Source organism: Oncorhynchus keta, chromosome 16 (assembly GCF_023373465.1).
Source record: "Oncorhynchus keta strain PuntledgeMale-10-30-2019 chromosome 16, Oket_V2, whole genome shotgun sequence".
NCBI classification, from domain to species: domain Eukaryota; kingdom Metazoa; phylum Chordata; class Actinopteri; order Salmoniformes; family Salmonidae; genus Oncorhynchus; species Oncorhynchus keta.
This window is the reverse complement of record NC_068436.1, coordinates 1,991,664-2,004,445: the sequence shown is the minus strand read 5'-3', so window position 1 is coordinate 2,004,445 and position 12,782 is coordinate 1,991,664. Positions and strand designations below refer to the sequence as shown.

Genomic DNA, 12,782 nt, shown 5'->3' with positions numbered 1-12,782 from the left:
AACTCTTTTGTCTGTATATATCAATGACATCGCTCTTGCTGCTGGGGATTCTCTGATCCACCTCTACGCAGATGACACCATTCTGTTTACATCTGTCCGTCTTTGGACACTGTGTTAACAAACCTTCAAACGAGCTTCAATGCCATACAACACTCCTTCCGTGGCCTCCAACTGCTCTTAAATGCTTGTAAAACTAAATGCATGCTCTTCAACCCGATTGTTGCCCTCACCCGCCCGCCCGACTTGCATCACTACTCTGGACGGTTCTGACTTAGAATATGTGGACAACTACAATACCTAGATGTCTGGTTAGACTGTAAACCCTCCTTCCAGACTCACATTAGGCATCTCCAATCCAAAATTAAATCTAGAATCGGCTTCTTATTTCGCAACAAAGCCTCCTTCACTCATGCTGCCAACATACCCTTGTAAAACTGACTATCCTTCCGATCCTTGATTTCAGCAATGTCATTTACAAAATAGCCTCCAACACTCTACTCAGCAAACTGGATGTAGTCTATCACAGTGCCATCCGTTTTGTCACCAAAGCCCCGTATACCACCCACCACTGCGACCTGTATGCTCTCGTTGGCTGGCCCTCTATACATATTTGTCGTCAAACCCACTGGCTCCAGGTCATCTATAAGTCTTTGCTAGGTAGAGCCCCGCCTTATCTCACCTCACTGGTCACCATAGCAACACCCATGAGTAGCACACTCTCCAGCAGGTGTAGTTCACTGGTCATCCCCAAAGCCAACACCTCATTTGGCTGCCTTTCCTTCCAGTTCTCTGCTGCCAATGACTTGAACAAATTGCAAAAATCACTGAAACTGGAGTCTTTTATCTCCCTCTCTAACTTTAATCATCAACTGTCAGAGCAGCTTACCTGTACCTGTTCACAGCCAATCTGGAAATAGCACACCCAACTACCTCATCCCCATATTGTTAATTATCCTCTTGCTCTTTTGCAACCCAGTATCTACTTGCACATCATCATCTGCACATCAGTGTTAATGCTAAATTGTAATTATTTTGCCTCTATGGCCTATTTATTGCCAAACTTCCCTACTCTTATACATTTGCACACACTGTACATAGATTTTTCTATTGTGTTATTGACTGTACGTTTGTTTATGTGTAACTCTGTGTTGTTTTTGTCACACTGCTTTGCTTTATTTACAAGGCCATATTGGGTAAAATGTTATCTCTGTTCTTTTTTTAGCCAGGTCCGTAAATAAATATTAATTACGGTCCCATTCTGATTTTTTTCTAACAGTACCAAAAATTTGAACAGGTCATGGTAGAAATAGTTTTAGTTACTTCGCACCGTGGTCCTGGAATTCTCTCCTGGACATTTTAAAATGTGATGATCTAGTTTCGTTGGTGGAGTTTCAACACTTGATCGATGTTTATATCATAGAAGAGTGTAATTGTTTTTAGGCCAGCTGTTTTTAGTCAAGATGTTTGTCTTTTTAATGTAATATGTAACTGTTGTACTGTATGTGTGTTTATAGTTGTGTTTAATGTTGTGTTAGTGTGTGTAAGTTGTTCTGTCTGAAACGTTGTTTCCCCTGCTGCTATTGGACCAGGTCTCTCTTGGAAAAGAGATATTATCTCAATGAGAAAAAACCTGAATAAATAAAGGTAAAATAAAACATAAAAATAATATGGACTTGGTCTTTTACCAAATAGGGCTATCTTCTGTATACCACCCCTACCTTGTCACATCTCAACTGGTATGCTCAAACGCATTATGAAGGAAATAAATTCCACAAATGAACTTTTATCAATGCATACCTGTTAATTGAAATGCATTCCAGGTGACTACCTACCTTGTCACAACACAACTGATTGGCTCAAACACATTAAGAAAGAAAGAAATTCCACAAATGTAACCGACCGGCTCAAATCAGTCTTATGTAGCAAAATTTGAAATGGTGATTTTTACATTGGATAAACGTAGAGACTAACATAAGTTACAAAATGGCATATCATACACTGCATTTTTTGAGGAACAATGGGAAAGTAGTTCTGCTTTGAAAGTTGATCAACTTGTAAACTCACTTTTGAGAAAATGGCCTTTGAATGTTTTGGTACGTACTGGAGAGCTCTCCTTTGTCTACACCCATTCAGCGTTGTTCACACCCAAGCTAGCCCCACCCATCTCTTTAAGGATTCACATGAGGTCATGTGCTAAAACAGTGGGTAGTGTAGCAAAGATTAAGACTAAAAGTGTTAAAAGTAGTAGCCTACAACAAGGACAAATTCCAGGGAAACAGAAAGTGTCCAGATACATTTTTAAAATAAATATTAGATGACGCTTACCCAGACACACTTGTCTAAATTGATCGGTCATGTGAAAGAAATGCTAAAAACCCTAGCCACATCTAACCAAGTGGATGGGTCTCTACAGAAGGTGTAATTGGTACAGCCCAATGGTTACTTGCATAGTAGCAATATCAGAAATAGATAGTGTCAATATAAACAAAATAATATACAGTATGTACAATAACAATATCAATAACAATAGCAGTGGTAGATGAGGAAGTTATATGCATCCAATCAGGGGTAAAGTGGCTGAGCAGCAGGATAACATTTTTTTAGCAGCAACGTGTGTTAGAGAGTCATTTGAATAGAGGCACTGCAGATAGTGCTGACTGGTCCGTCCAAGCCATGCAGGAACAAGGGAACCTATATTTGGAGAGCCTGTTTCTGTCCTCCCCTTGACTTTGGAGCAGGGCATGTGATGTCCATAGCCTCTACGTCGCAAAACTCCCTGATCTTCTCTAAAACATACGTTTATCTAGCTGTGTCCAGTCCAGGTGGTGCTTCTACAGGCAGACCATCTATGGTCCCGACTGAGTATGAACACTTCTTGGCGACAAAAACACCAGGCTCCAGAGCATCGAAGCTGTAAAACAGGAAATAACAAAAACAATTGAGAAGACATTACAACCTTGCACAACATCAATTCACCTCCCAAGTTTAGATAAGAAGGATGACCTCATACAATGCAATTAAAATGATATTCACCTTATGTGCTGGTACTGCTTGAACTGTGGCACCGGCCTGAAGTACGGACTCAGGTGTTGTCGCCAGCCGTAGCTTTCCACCAGCACCGTACCATCTTCCAGTCCAACAAGCTGTGGGATGGTGACCCCTGTCACAGTGCTGTCTTTCACAACACCAGAAGTCTCAGACAAAGTGTTCACTCTGGTCTTTCTGATGCGCTGCTTGATGAGGCTGAAGCACCAGTTGGGGGTGTGGCCTGTGATCAGGAAGTGAAAGTCCAGATTGTAGTGGAGCACGTGCATGGTCCGCCAGGCACAATACCAGAGCACAAACTTGTTCTTATTTTGGCAGTTGCGAGAGTTAAAAACTAGATGGAACCTGGCTGCATAGGGTCAGAACGATAGTGCACCTGCAAACAACAAAATAACATTAAGTTAATGGAAAGAAAATATAACGTGAAAGGTAATATCCTTTTTTTATGCATCATTATCAAGTAAGTTTCACTTACCTACAAATGTGCAAAGCAGCAGCACTGCATACAGAAACATCATCTTAGAAACTGGAAGTTAATAACACTACCAGCTACACGTACCTCTGGAAAATACAAAATTATGTGAGATCAATAAAAGCAGAGCCAATCATGTTGGAGGTCAATTAAATAATCAAAACATGTTGTTTATACCAAGTGTTGTCATCGATTCCTTGTAGAGACGCCACAATGCTGCTTTGTCACATGGGATGGCAGCAGCTTTCCACCAAAGGGTTTGTGTCCTGGGTGGCGTCCTGGTAACACTATTGCATTATTGTCTGCGTAGTTGTTGATGAAGTTCACAGCTCGCTGCAAGTCCTCATGCTTCAGGTGTAACCTGTGCTTGCTTGGGCCAGCTCTCTTTTTGATGGGAGGCATTAGACCATTCTCAATGTATGACTGGTGGAGGAGAGTCAGGCGTGTTCTACTGATGCTGAAAGCCAAATTCCAGATACAAATATTTTGGCATTATTATACAATAGATAGCCGTAATCACTGTCAGACACACCTGGCTAACTCGATGGGTCATGTAATCATCTGGCGAAGTGGAGTCTGTTGTTAGACATGCTAGCTAAACAACTAACCATAATCCTAATCCATAGAGTACTAGCAATACAAACCGATTGTCATAGCTAGCTAAAGTTAAGCAAATAGGTTCAATGTTAGCTAGTTAGCTAGCTAATATCTGTAACTGTAGCTGGACTCTTACCCATAAACATGGATGAATGCTACACGGCAGACTGCAACCCCTTTCATTAAATAAGACGTCCTGTGTCATTTCCGTTTTGTATGTACAGCTTGCTTGGCCCGTTGTTGTGTCAAGTGACTCTGGTTGACACTGACCGTGTGCAATGCCATAAGAATCATCTTAAACTTTAGCCCCCACCCAAACTCTGACCATTTTTCTCGTCCTAGCAGAGCTGGTTAGGCTGTTTTCATGTTATCCAGAGCGTTGGTGACTGTAACTGTGCTCCTGGCAACAATTTCATTCGCGCAACATTTCAGCGCCCTGCTATTCATGCCAGGAATATAGTATATGCATATGATTAGTATGTGTGGATAGAAAACACTCAAGACGTTTCTAAAACTGGTTAAATCACGGCTGTGACTATAACAGAACGTGCGTTTCATCGAAAAGTGCATGAAAATATGATCACTGAAAATGGAATAAAAATATCCATCCGCGACTTCAAGGAATTGTTCAAAGTGAACCGAATTAAAGTAGGCCGAGGTTGCAGTGCCTACAGCTTCCACACGTTGTCTAGAGTCTTGTCATTTGATTCGCAATTGATTATTGGTCTAACCGAATCAAGGGAACTCCTTCCCTCCAGTCTCCGACCGAATGTTTTGATCGAGCTCTCTTCGGACATGTTTTATACACGGACAGCTAAAGAATTGACATCGCCTCCTGATGAATTTTATCGCTTATTAACGTGTACTAATACCTAAAGTTGCATTACAAAAGTATTTCGAAGTGTTTTGTGAAAGTTTATCGTCGACTTTTTGAATTTAAAAAAATGACGTTACGTTATGAAACGCAATTTTTTTCCGTTTATCACACAGTATTCTTAGATCGATATCTAGGCTATATATGGACCGATTTAATCGAAAAAAGACCCTAAATGATGTTTATGGGACATCTAGGAGTACCAAGAAAGAAGCTCATCAAAGGTAATGAATGTTTTATATTTTATTTCAGCGTTTTAGGTTTGCGCCGGCTAACGCAAAATCTGTCGTGTTAGGTGACGTTGCAGTATTTTGAGGGTGCATGGTATCAGATAATAGCTTCTCATGCTTTCGCCGAAAAGCATTTTACAAATCTGACTTGGTGGATAGATTCACAACGAGTGTAGCTTTAATTCAGTATATTGTATGTCAATTTTAATGAAAGTTTGAGGTTTATCAACCTCTATAGGTGGCGCTCTTTAACATTTCCGCTGATTGTGGTTCCCACCTCGGTACCACGTCCTTAAGAAGTTCAGACTGATAGCACGCTCCTCTGGACGAGTACGGAGAGCTGACTCAGGTTGCATTAAACCGATAACACGCTCCTTAGGGCAAATGTCGTGCATCCTCCAGCAATTCAATAACTCTCTCATTTCTCTCTCCTCCAAATTCTCCCTCAACTCACTGACGGTCTCTGATTTTCGGGCTGTTTTTTGGGCTTTCTGTGTGGCCGCGAACCCCGGTGTCATCGCTGTCCTCCATCATAACCTTCCGTCTGCTGCTCCTGCCAAGGAAGGCAATCCTGTCCTGCCACGATTTCCTCCCAAGTCCAGAATCCCTTTCCATCCAGGATCTCATCCCAAGTCCAGGATACACTCTCCTCCTGGGCACGCTGCTTGGTCCTGTTGTGGTGGGATATTCTGTCATGTCCGTGTGTAGAGACGGACCAAAGCGGAGCAGAGGTTGAGTTACACATCTTTATTTCTAAGTGAAACTTAAGCAAGAAAAAACAATAAAGAAACAACGAAATGTGACTAAGTGGTGCACATACACAAAACACAAAACAATATCCCACAAACACAGGTGGGAAAAACAGCGATTACCAGCTGCCTCTAGTTGGGAATCATACAAATCACCAACATAGAAATAATAACCTAAAACCCCACATAGAAATAATAATCTAGAATACCCCCCCAGTCACGCCCTGACCTACGTCACCATAGAGAAACAATGGCTCTCTATGGTCAGGGTGTGACAATCAGTCAATTTCAAGCCTTATTCATACAGTTTTGTTGAATAGGAAATACATCATAAAATATTTAATTTTCATATTTGTACTTTTGCGTTTGAGGTTGTGTCCTCAAAAATGACTACACCTCAGCAATTTATAACTATTATTAAAGGAAAGGTGAGATTTGATTTTTTTTTTGGAATATGCAGCATTACTAGCTATTGTTTACGGCCATCTCATAATAATTAATTACTTTTGAAAATTAAGTAGATTACATTTAGTTACATGTAACTGGTTAATGAGGCAATACAAATGTGATGTAACTAAAATAAAAGAGCATTTACTTGACTACAATGGCCAACTGTTTTTGTGATTTTGACAATTACATTTACATTTTACATTTAAGTCATTTAGCAGACGCTCTTATCCAGAGCGACTTACAAATTGGTGCATTCACCTTATGACATCCAGTGGAACAGCCACTTTACAATAGTGCATCTAAATCTTTTAAGGGGGTGAGAAGGATTACTTTATCCTATCCTAGGTATTCCTTAAGAGGTGGGGTTTCAGGTGTCTCCGGAAGGTGGTGATTGACTCCGCTGTCCTGGCGTCGTGAGGGAGTGTGTTCCACCATTGGGGAGCCAGAGCAGCGAACAGTTTTGACTGGGCTGAGCGGGAACTGTACTTCCTCAGTGGTAGGGAGGCGAGCAGGCCAGAGGTGGATGAAACGCAGTGCCCTTGTTTGGGTGTAGGGCCTGATCAGAGCCTGGAGGTACTGAGGTGCCGTTCCCCTCACAGCTCCGTAGGCAAGCACCATGGTCTTGTAGCGGATGCGAGCTTCAACTGGAAGCCAGTGGAGAGAGCGGAGGAGCGGGGTGACGTGAGAGAACTTGGGAAGGTTGAACACCAGACGGGCTGCGGCGTTCTGGATGAGTTGTAGGGGTTTAATGGCACAGGCAGGGAGCCCAGCCAACAGCGAGTTGCAGTAATCCAGACGGGAGATGACAAGTGCCTGGATTAGGACCTGCGCCGCTTCCTGTGTGAGGCAGGGTCGTACTCTGCGGGATGTTGTAGAGCATGAACCTACAGGAACGGGCCACCGCCTTGATGTTAGTTGAGAACGACAGGGTGTTGTCCAGGATCACGCCAAGGTTCTTAGCGCTCTGGGAGGAGGACACAATGGAGTTGTCAACCGTGATGGCGAGATCATGGAACGGGCAGTCCTTCCCGGGAGGAAGAGCAGCTCCGTCTTGCCGAGGTTCAGCTTGAGGTGGTGATCCGTCATCCACACTGATATGTCTGCCAGACATGCAGAGATGCGATTCACCACCTGGTCATCAGAAGGAAAGGAGAAGATTAATTGTGTGTCGTCTGCATAGCAATGATAGGAGAGACCATGTGAGGTTATGACAGAGCCAAGTGACTTGGTGTATAGCGAGAATAGGAGAGGGCCTAGAACAGAGCCCTGGGGGACACCAGTGGTGAGAGCGCGTGGTGAGGAGACAGATTCTCGCCACGCCACCTGGTAGGAGCGACCTGTCAGGTAGGACGCAATCCAAGCGTGGGCCGCGCCGGAGATGCCCAACTCGGAGAGGGTGGAGAGGAGGATCTGATGGTTCACAGTATCGAAGGCAGCCGATAGGTCTAGAAGGATGAGAGCAGAGGAGAGAGAGTTAGCTTTAGCGGTGCGGAGCGCCTCCGTGATACAGAGAAGAGCAGTCTCAGTTGAATGACTAGTCTTGAAACCTGACTGATTTGGATCAAGAAGGTCATTCTGAGAGAGATAGCGGGAGAGCTGTTGATAATTAAGTTACAATTGATAAGTTACAATTGATGGAAAATCTAATTTTGCTTCTTAACCTACGTTGTTGAAAATGAGTTATTGCTTATTCCTATATTCCTTCTTAATTCGCTCGATAACATTATGGAAAAAGGGTTTCATGGAAAATGTGTCAAATCCCCTCTTCCTTTTTGGGCTAGTTTTCATGCCTCGTGGGTGGGTTTTCATGGGATAATGGGATAGAAATGTTAGCTAGACCTGGCAACCCTGGTGGCTCCTCCTGCAGGCAGAAGCCACGGTTACTGTCTTGTGGTAATGGCTCCCTTTTGAGTTGCATGTGTCATCTCACAGTCAAGAACAGGGAAGGCCTCAATTCGATTGTTTGTTAGTAGGCCTAAGAGGCAGATGTATGCAGCATTTTTTCAACCAGAGAGGAAAGCTCAGCTGGGGAAAACTGAGGCAGAGTTGCAGCAGATTATCCAAGAGCGACTGCAGAAGCTAAAGGACATCAAACACTCAGCAGAGCTCAGCAAGAGAGATGCAAAGAGAGAGATAGCAGACAGCATGCAGGTATTCACTGCTCTGGTTCGATCCATTGAGAAAAGCCAGGTTGAGGTCATTGATGTGATTGAGAAGAAGCAGAAAGCAGCTGAGAGGCAGGCATGAAATCACTGAGCTGAAGAGGAGAAGCACTGAGCTGGAGCGACTCTCTCACACCGAGGACCACCTCCAACGTCTCCAGAGCTTCACATCTCTAGTGTGCACCCCTCCATCCACCAAGGACTGGTCTGAGATCAGTGTTCACAGTGATCTGTGTGTGGGGACTGTGAGGACAGCTGTGTCTCAGCTGGAGGAAATGCTGAATAAAGAGATGGAGAAGCTGAAGTCAAACTGAAGAGGATTCAGCAGTATGCGGTGGATGTGACTCTGGACCCTGACACAGCACATCCCAATCTCATCCTGTCTGAGGATGGGAAACAAGTGAGATGTGGAGAAACAGTACGGAATCTACCGGACAATCCAAAAAGGTTTGATCGTTTTGCCATTGTCCTTGGAAAGGATGGCTTCTCCTCAGGGAGATTTTACTATGAGGTGACGGTTAAGGGGAAGACTAAGTGGACTTTAGGAGTGGCCAGAGAGTCCATAGACAGGAAGAGGAATATCTCACTGAGCCCTGAGGATGGACTCTGGACCGTGTTGCTAAGGGATGGAAATGTGTACAAAGCCAGTACCTATCCCCATTTCCTCCTGTCCCTGAAAGAGAAGCCCATGAAGGTGGGGGTGTTTGTGGACTATGAGGAGGGTCAGGTCTCTTTTTATGATGTGGAGGCCAGGTCTCATATCTACTCTTTCACTGGCTGCGCCTTTACTGAGAAACTATATCCATTATTCAGCCCCTGCAATCATGCTGGTGGTAAAAACCTAGCCCCTCTCATCATCTCTCCTGTCAACCACACAGACTGATTAAACAATGGAGTTTTCCACAAGTCATTTACAATTTATATCTACAAATCATTACATGTATAAATATATTTACAAATATATTTAGTCAGGTTGACATGTCATATAATTAGAAAGTCCATGGAAGTCCTTTGAAATTGTATTATCAAAAAAATGGAAACTGGTGTCACGTTCTGACCTTTATTTCCTTTGTTTTGTCATTATTTAGTATGGTCAGGGTGTGAGTTGGGGTGGGCAGTCTATGTTTGTTTTTCTATGATTTGAGTATTTCTATGTTTCGGCCTAATATGGTTCTCAATCAGAGGCAGGTGTCATTAGTTGTCTCTGATTGAGAATCATACTTAGGTAGCCTGGGTTTCACTGTGTGTTTGTGGGTGATTGTTTCTGTCTCTGTGTTTACACCAGATAGGACTGTTTTGGGTTGTCACGTTTCTTGTTTTGTTAGTTTGTTCATGTGTAGAGTCTTTAGTAAAGAACCGTGAGTAGAAACCACGCTGCATTTTGGTCCGCCTTTCCTTCAACTCAAGAAAACCGTTAAAACTGGAAACTGTGTACATCTTAATATAAATAATTGCAAAATTAATAACTAAAATAACTGAAAATTAATATTATCAACTGGAATGACCTTAAATAATAAGTAAAAATGTAAAATAAATGATGTTGTTTTTTAATTATTCATATCCTTTATCTCTAATGCTGAACTGCCCTTGAGCAAGGCAACAACAACAGCTCCCAGGGCTCTGATGAAGTGGACGTCGATTAAGGCAGCCCCCAACATCGCTTTGATTCAAAGGGGTTGTGTTAAATGAGGAAGACACATTTCGGTTGAAAGCATTCAGTTGTGCAACTGACTAGGTATCCCCTTTCCCCATCATTGACATTGACTATCCCACAAAGTGATACTTGTTTTCTCAACCTCTTATTCTCTCTTTAAGTGAATCTGATAAAGCAAAGCACATTCTTAGCCTTTGAACTGGTTTTGGAGGTAGGTGAATGAGATAAAGAACGCACTCTGTCTTTAAGCTGGTTCTTGATACTTTATAAACAAATAACATAAAAGTCATACTCAGCCTTTGAGCTGGTTCCACAGTTATATATGCCATTTAGCAGTTTTGGATGTAGATGAGAACAATAAACAACATACCTTCCCTTGGATCTGTGGATCTAAGACAGTGAATATAATAAAGGACTCACTTTTCCTTTGAGCTGGCTGTGGATGTAGGTTATTGTGATAAAGGACCTCGCACTGGTTGTTGACAGTGAATATGATCAAATGAGTCATTTTCCTTTGAGGTGGTTGTGGAAGTTGGTGAGGATGAGGGAGTAATCTCCACCAGGGTGGTGATGAAGGAGCCTTTTGCCACGGTGCCCAGGTGGTAGGGGCCCAGATGCAGCATAGACGACAGGATGGGGGACAGTTGCAGCTGAAAAGAAGAGGAAAAGAAGAGTTAGAAATAGTGGTACGAGACAGACCTGCGTTCAACTAGTATTTGTTTTCTGGGTGGGTTAAATGCGGAAGACACATTCCAGTTGAATACATTCAGTTGTACAACTGACAAGGCATCCCCATTTCCCTTTCCCTTTCTTTCAGATACTTGAGTGTTTGATTGTATGGAGTGCCAGAGTGGTGGGGTTTACACTTTTGGGACTATTTTATTGGTTTCCTTGCACCATGCAAGCTCAATCAAGTGCAGCTAACGTATTTGAAAGACAAATACTTTGATCCCTGGTCTGATACAGGACTATTTCCGAGGGAACATTTCACCACTTAGCATTTCATTACATTTACCACAACACTCTCTCCTGACCTGGTGAAGTTGTAGGTGACCACAGCTCCGGCCACAGTCATCTGCTGGCAGGCCAGGATGAACTGACTGATCCAGATCTATTTATTTTTATTTAACCAGGAAAAGCCCATTGAGACAAGAGTCTCTTTTTCAAGGTAGACCTGGCCAAAAAATCAACAGCTAACATTACAACATGTAAAACACAATACAATTAGTACAACAATGCAATCCGACCTACAGGAAACATTTACACTCCTTCTGAACATTTTTTTTTAAACCCGAGTTTTAAACTCATTGAGAGTTACAGAAGAAGCCCACAGTGTGGTACCATAACATGTACTGACACGGTACTACACCAGCCCTGTCTCCTCACTCTGCACTGGGCTGCCTAGAGGGGTTTACACACAGCCAGGGTTAGGGGTAGCTCTGCACAGGGCACCCTATTGGGGCTCACAGCTAAGGTTAGGGGTCAATCTCATTCTTTACTGGGGTCCTATTGGATAGGACGTAATAGACAGGGCTGTATTAAATTTGTGACTTGAAAAGCTCCTGGTAGAACAAGTATTGAAACATTTTCAGTTAATTAAATTGACTGGAGTCAAATGCAAATCCAAAACACTTATAGCAACAATACAGCAAGGTGGTGCTGTTTTACAGCAAAAAAAAAGACTTCAGCTCAGCTAAATGGCATATATCAGATGAGTTTGGTATGAACCCTCTCTTATTCAATCTTATCTGGTTTATCCGACGGACACAAGAACGCTTTCGATTTAAAGGATGCTCTTTTTTGTTGTTGGTGATGATGGATTTGGTTGAAACAAACAGTTTCTTTGACTCTGTGCCGGAACTGCCACCCACAGCGTTAGACTGACCCAAGAATCCAAAATAAGAGTGGCTGGTTGAGTCGTGTCCGTGGCAAAGCAGGAGAAGAGCATGTCCATCACGATTTCAAAGACAAACAGAAGCAGCCGGCCACCAGCAAGGTCAACAGGTCAATTATTATAAGGGGCAGCAACCACACTGTGTAATCCCCTTACAGAGACTACACACAGACAGGGTTAGAGGTCGCTCTACTGGGCTCCCTATTGGAGCACACAGCTAAGGTTAGGGGTCAATCTCAATCTTTACTGGTTCTCTATGGGGGCACACCATATAAAAGTCATGGTTAGGGGCTGATACCAAACAAATTTTATTAATGGATCATGATTTTGTACCAGCTCCTGGTAGAATTTAATAGACTGGAGTCAAATGGAAATCCTGATAGTTACAATACAGCAAGGTGGCGCCATTTTGCAGCAAAAAAAGACTTCAGCTCAGATGAGTTTGGTATGAACCCTCTCTTATTCAAGGTTTTCTGCTTTATCACACTACAACACAACAACATCCATGCATAGCCAAAAGGCAGGCAGGGAGAAATAGTGGGCAGACCAAAATTCAACAAAAACTCTTTGTATTTGAGGTTGCTCTGTTGTTGTTGGGGATGGAGAACATGAAGAGAGTGGGTCGATTTCAGAGATAAGTTATTTCTTTGACTGA

The 12,782-nt window shown here is 42.8% G+C and overlaps 1 protein-coding gene across 1 annotated transcript; it reads left to right on the top strand.

Moving 5' to 3' along the window:
• Positions 1-8,403: 8,403 nt before the first annotated feature.
• Positions 8,404-9,462, top strand: LOC118395513 (E3 ubiquitin-protein ligase TRIM39-like). The gene is made up of 2 exons (XM_052464334.1): positions 8,404-8,654; positions 8,868-9,462. Exons 1-2 carry the CDS (start codon positions 8,404-8,406, stop codon positions 9,460-9,462), a joined length of 846 nt encoding a protein of 281 aa, XP_052320294.1.
• Positions 9,463-12,782: the final 3,320 nt, after the last annotated feature.

Coding starts and splice junctions, on each gene's coding strand:
- LOC118395513 (XM_052464334.1), top strand. CDS start 8,404: ATGTATGCAGCATTTTTTCAACCAGAGAGGAAAGCTCAGCTGGGGAAA. Junction 8,655..8,867: donor AAGCAGAAAGCAGCTGAGAG/GCAGGCATGAAA, acceptor TGCTGAATAAAG/AGATGGAGAAGCTGAAGTCA.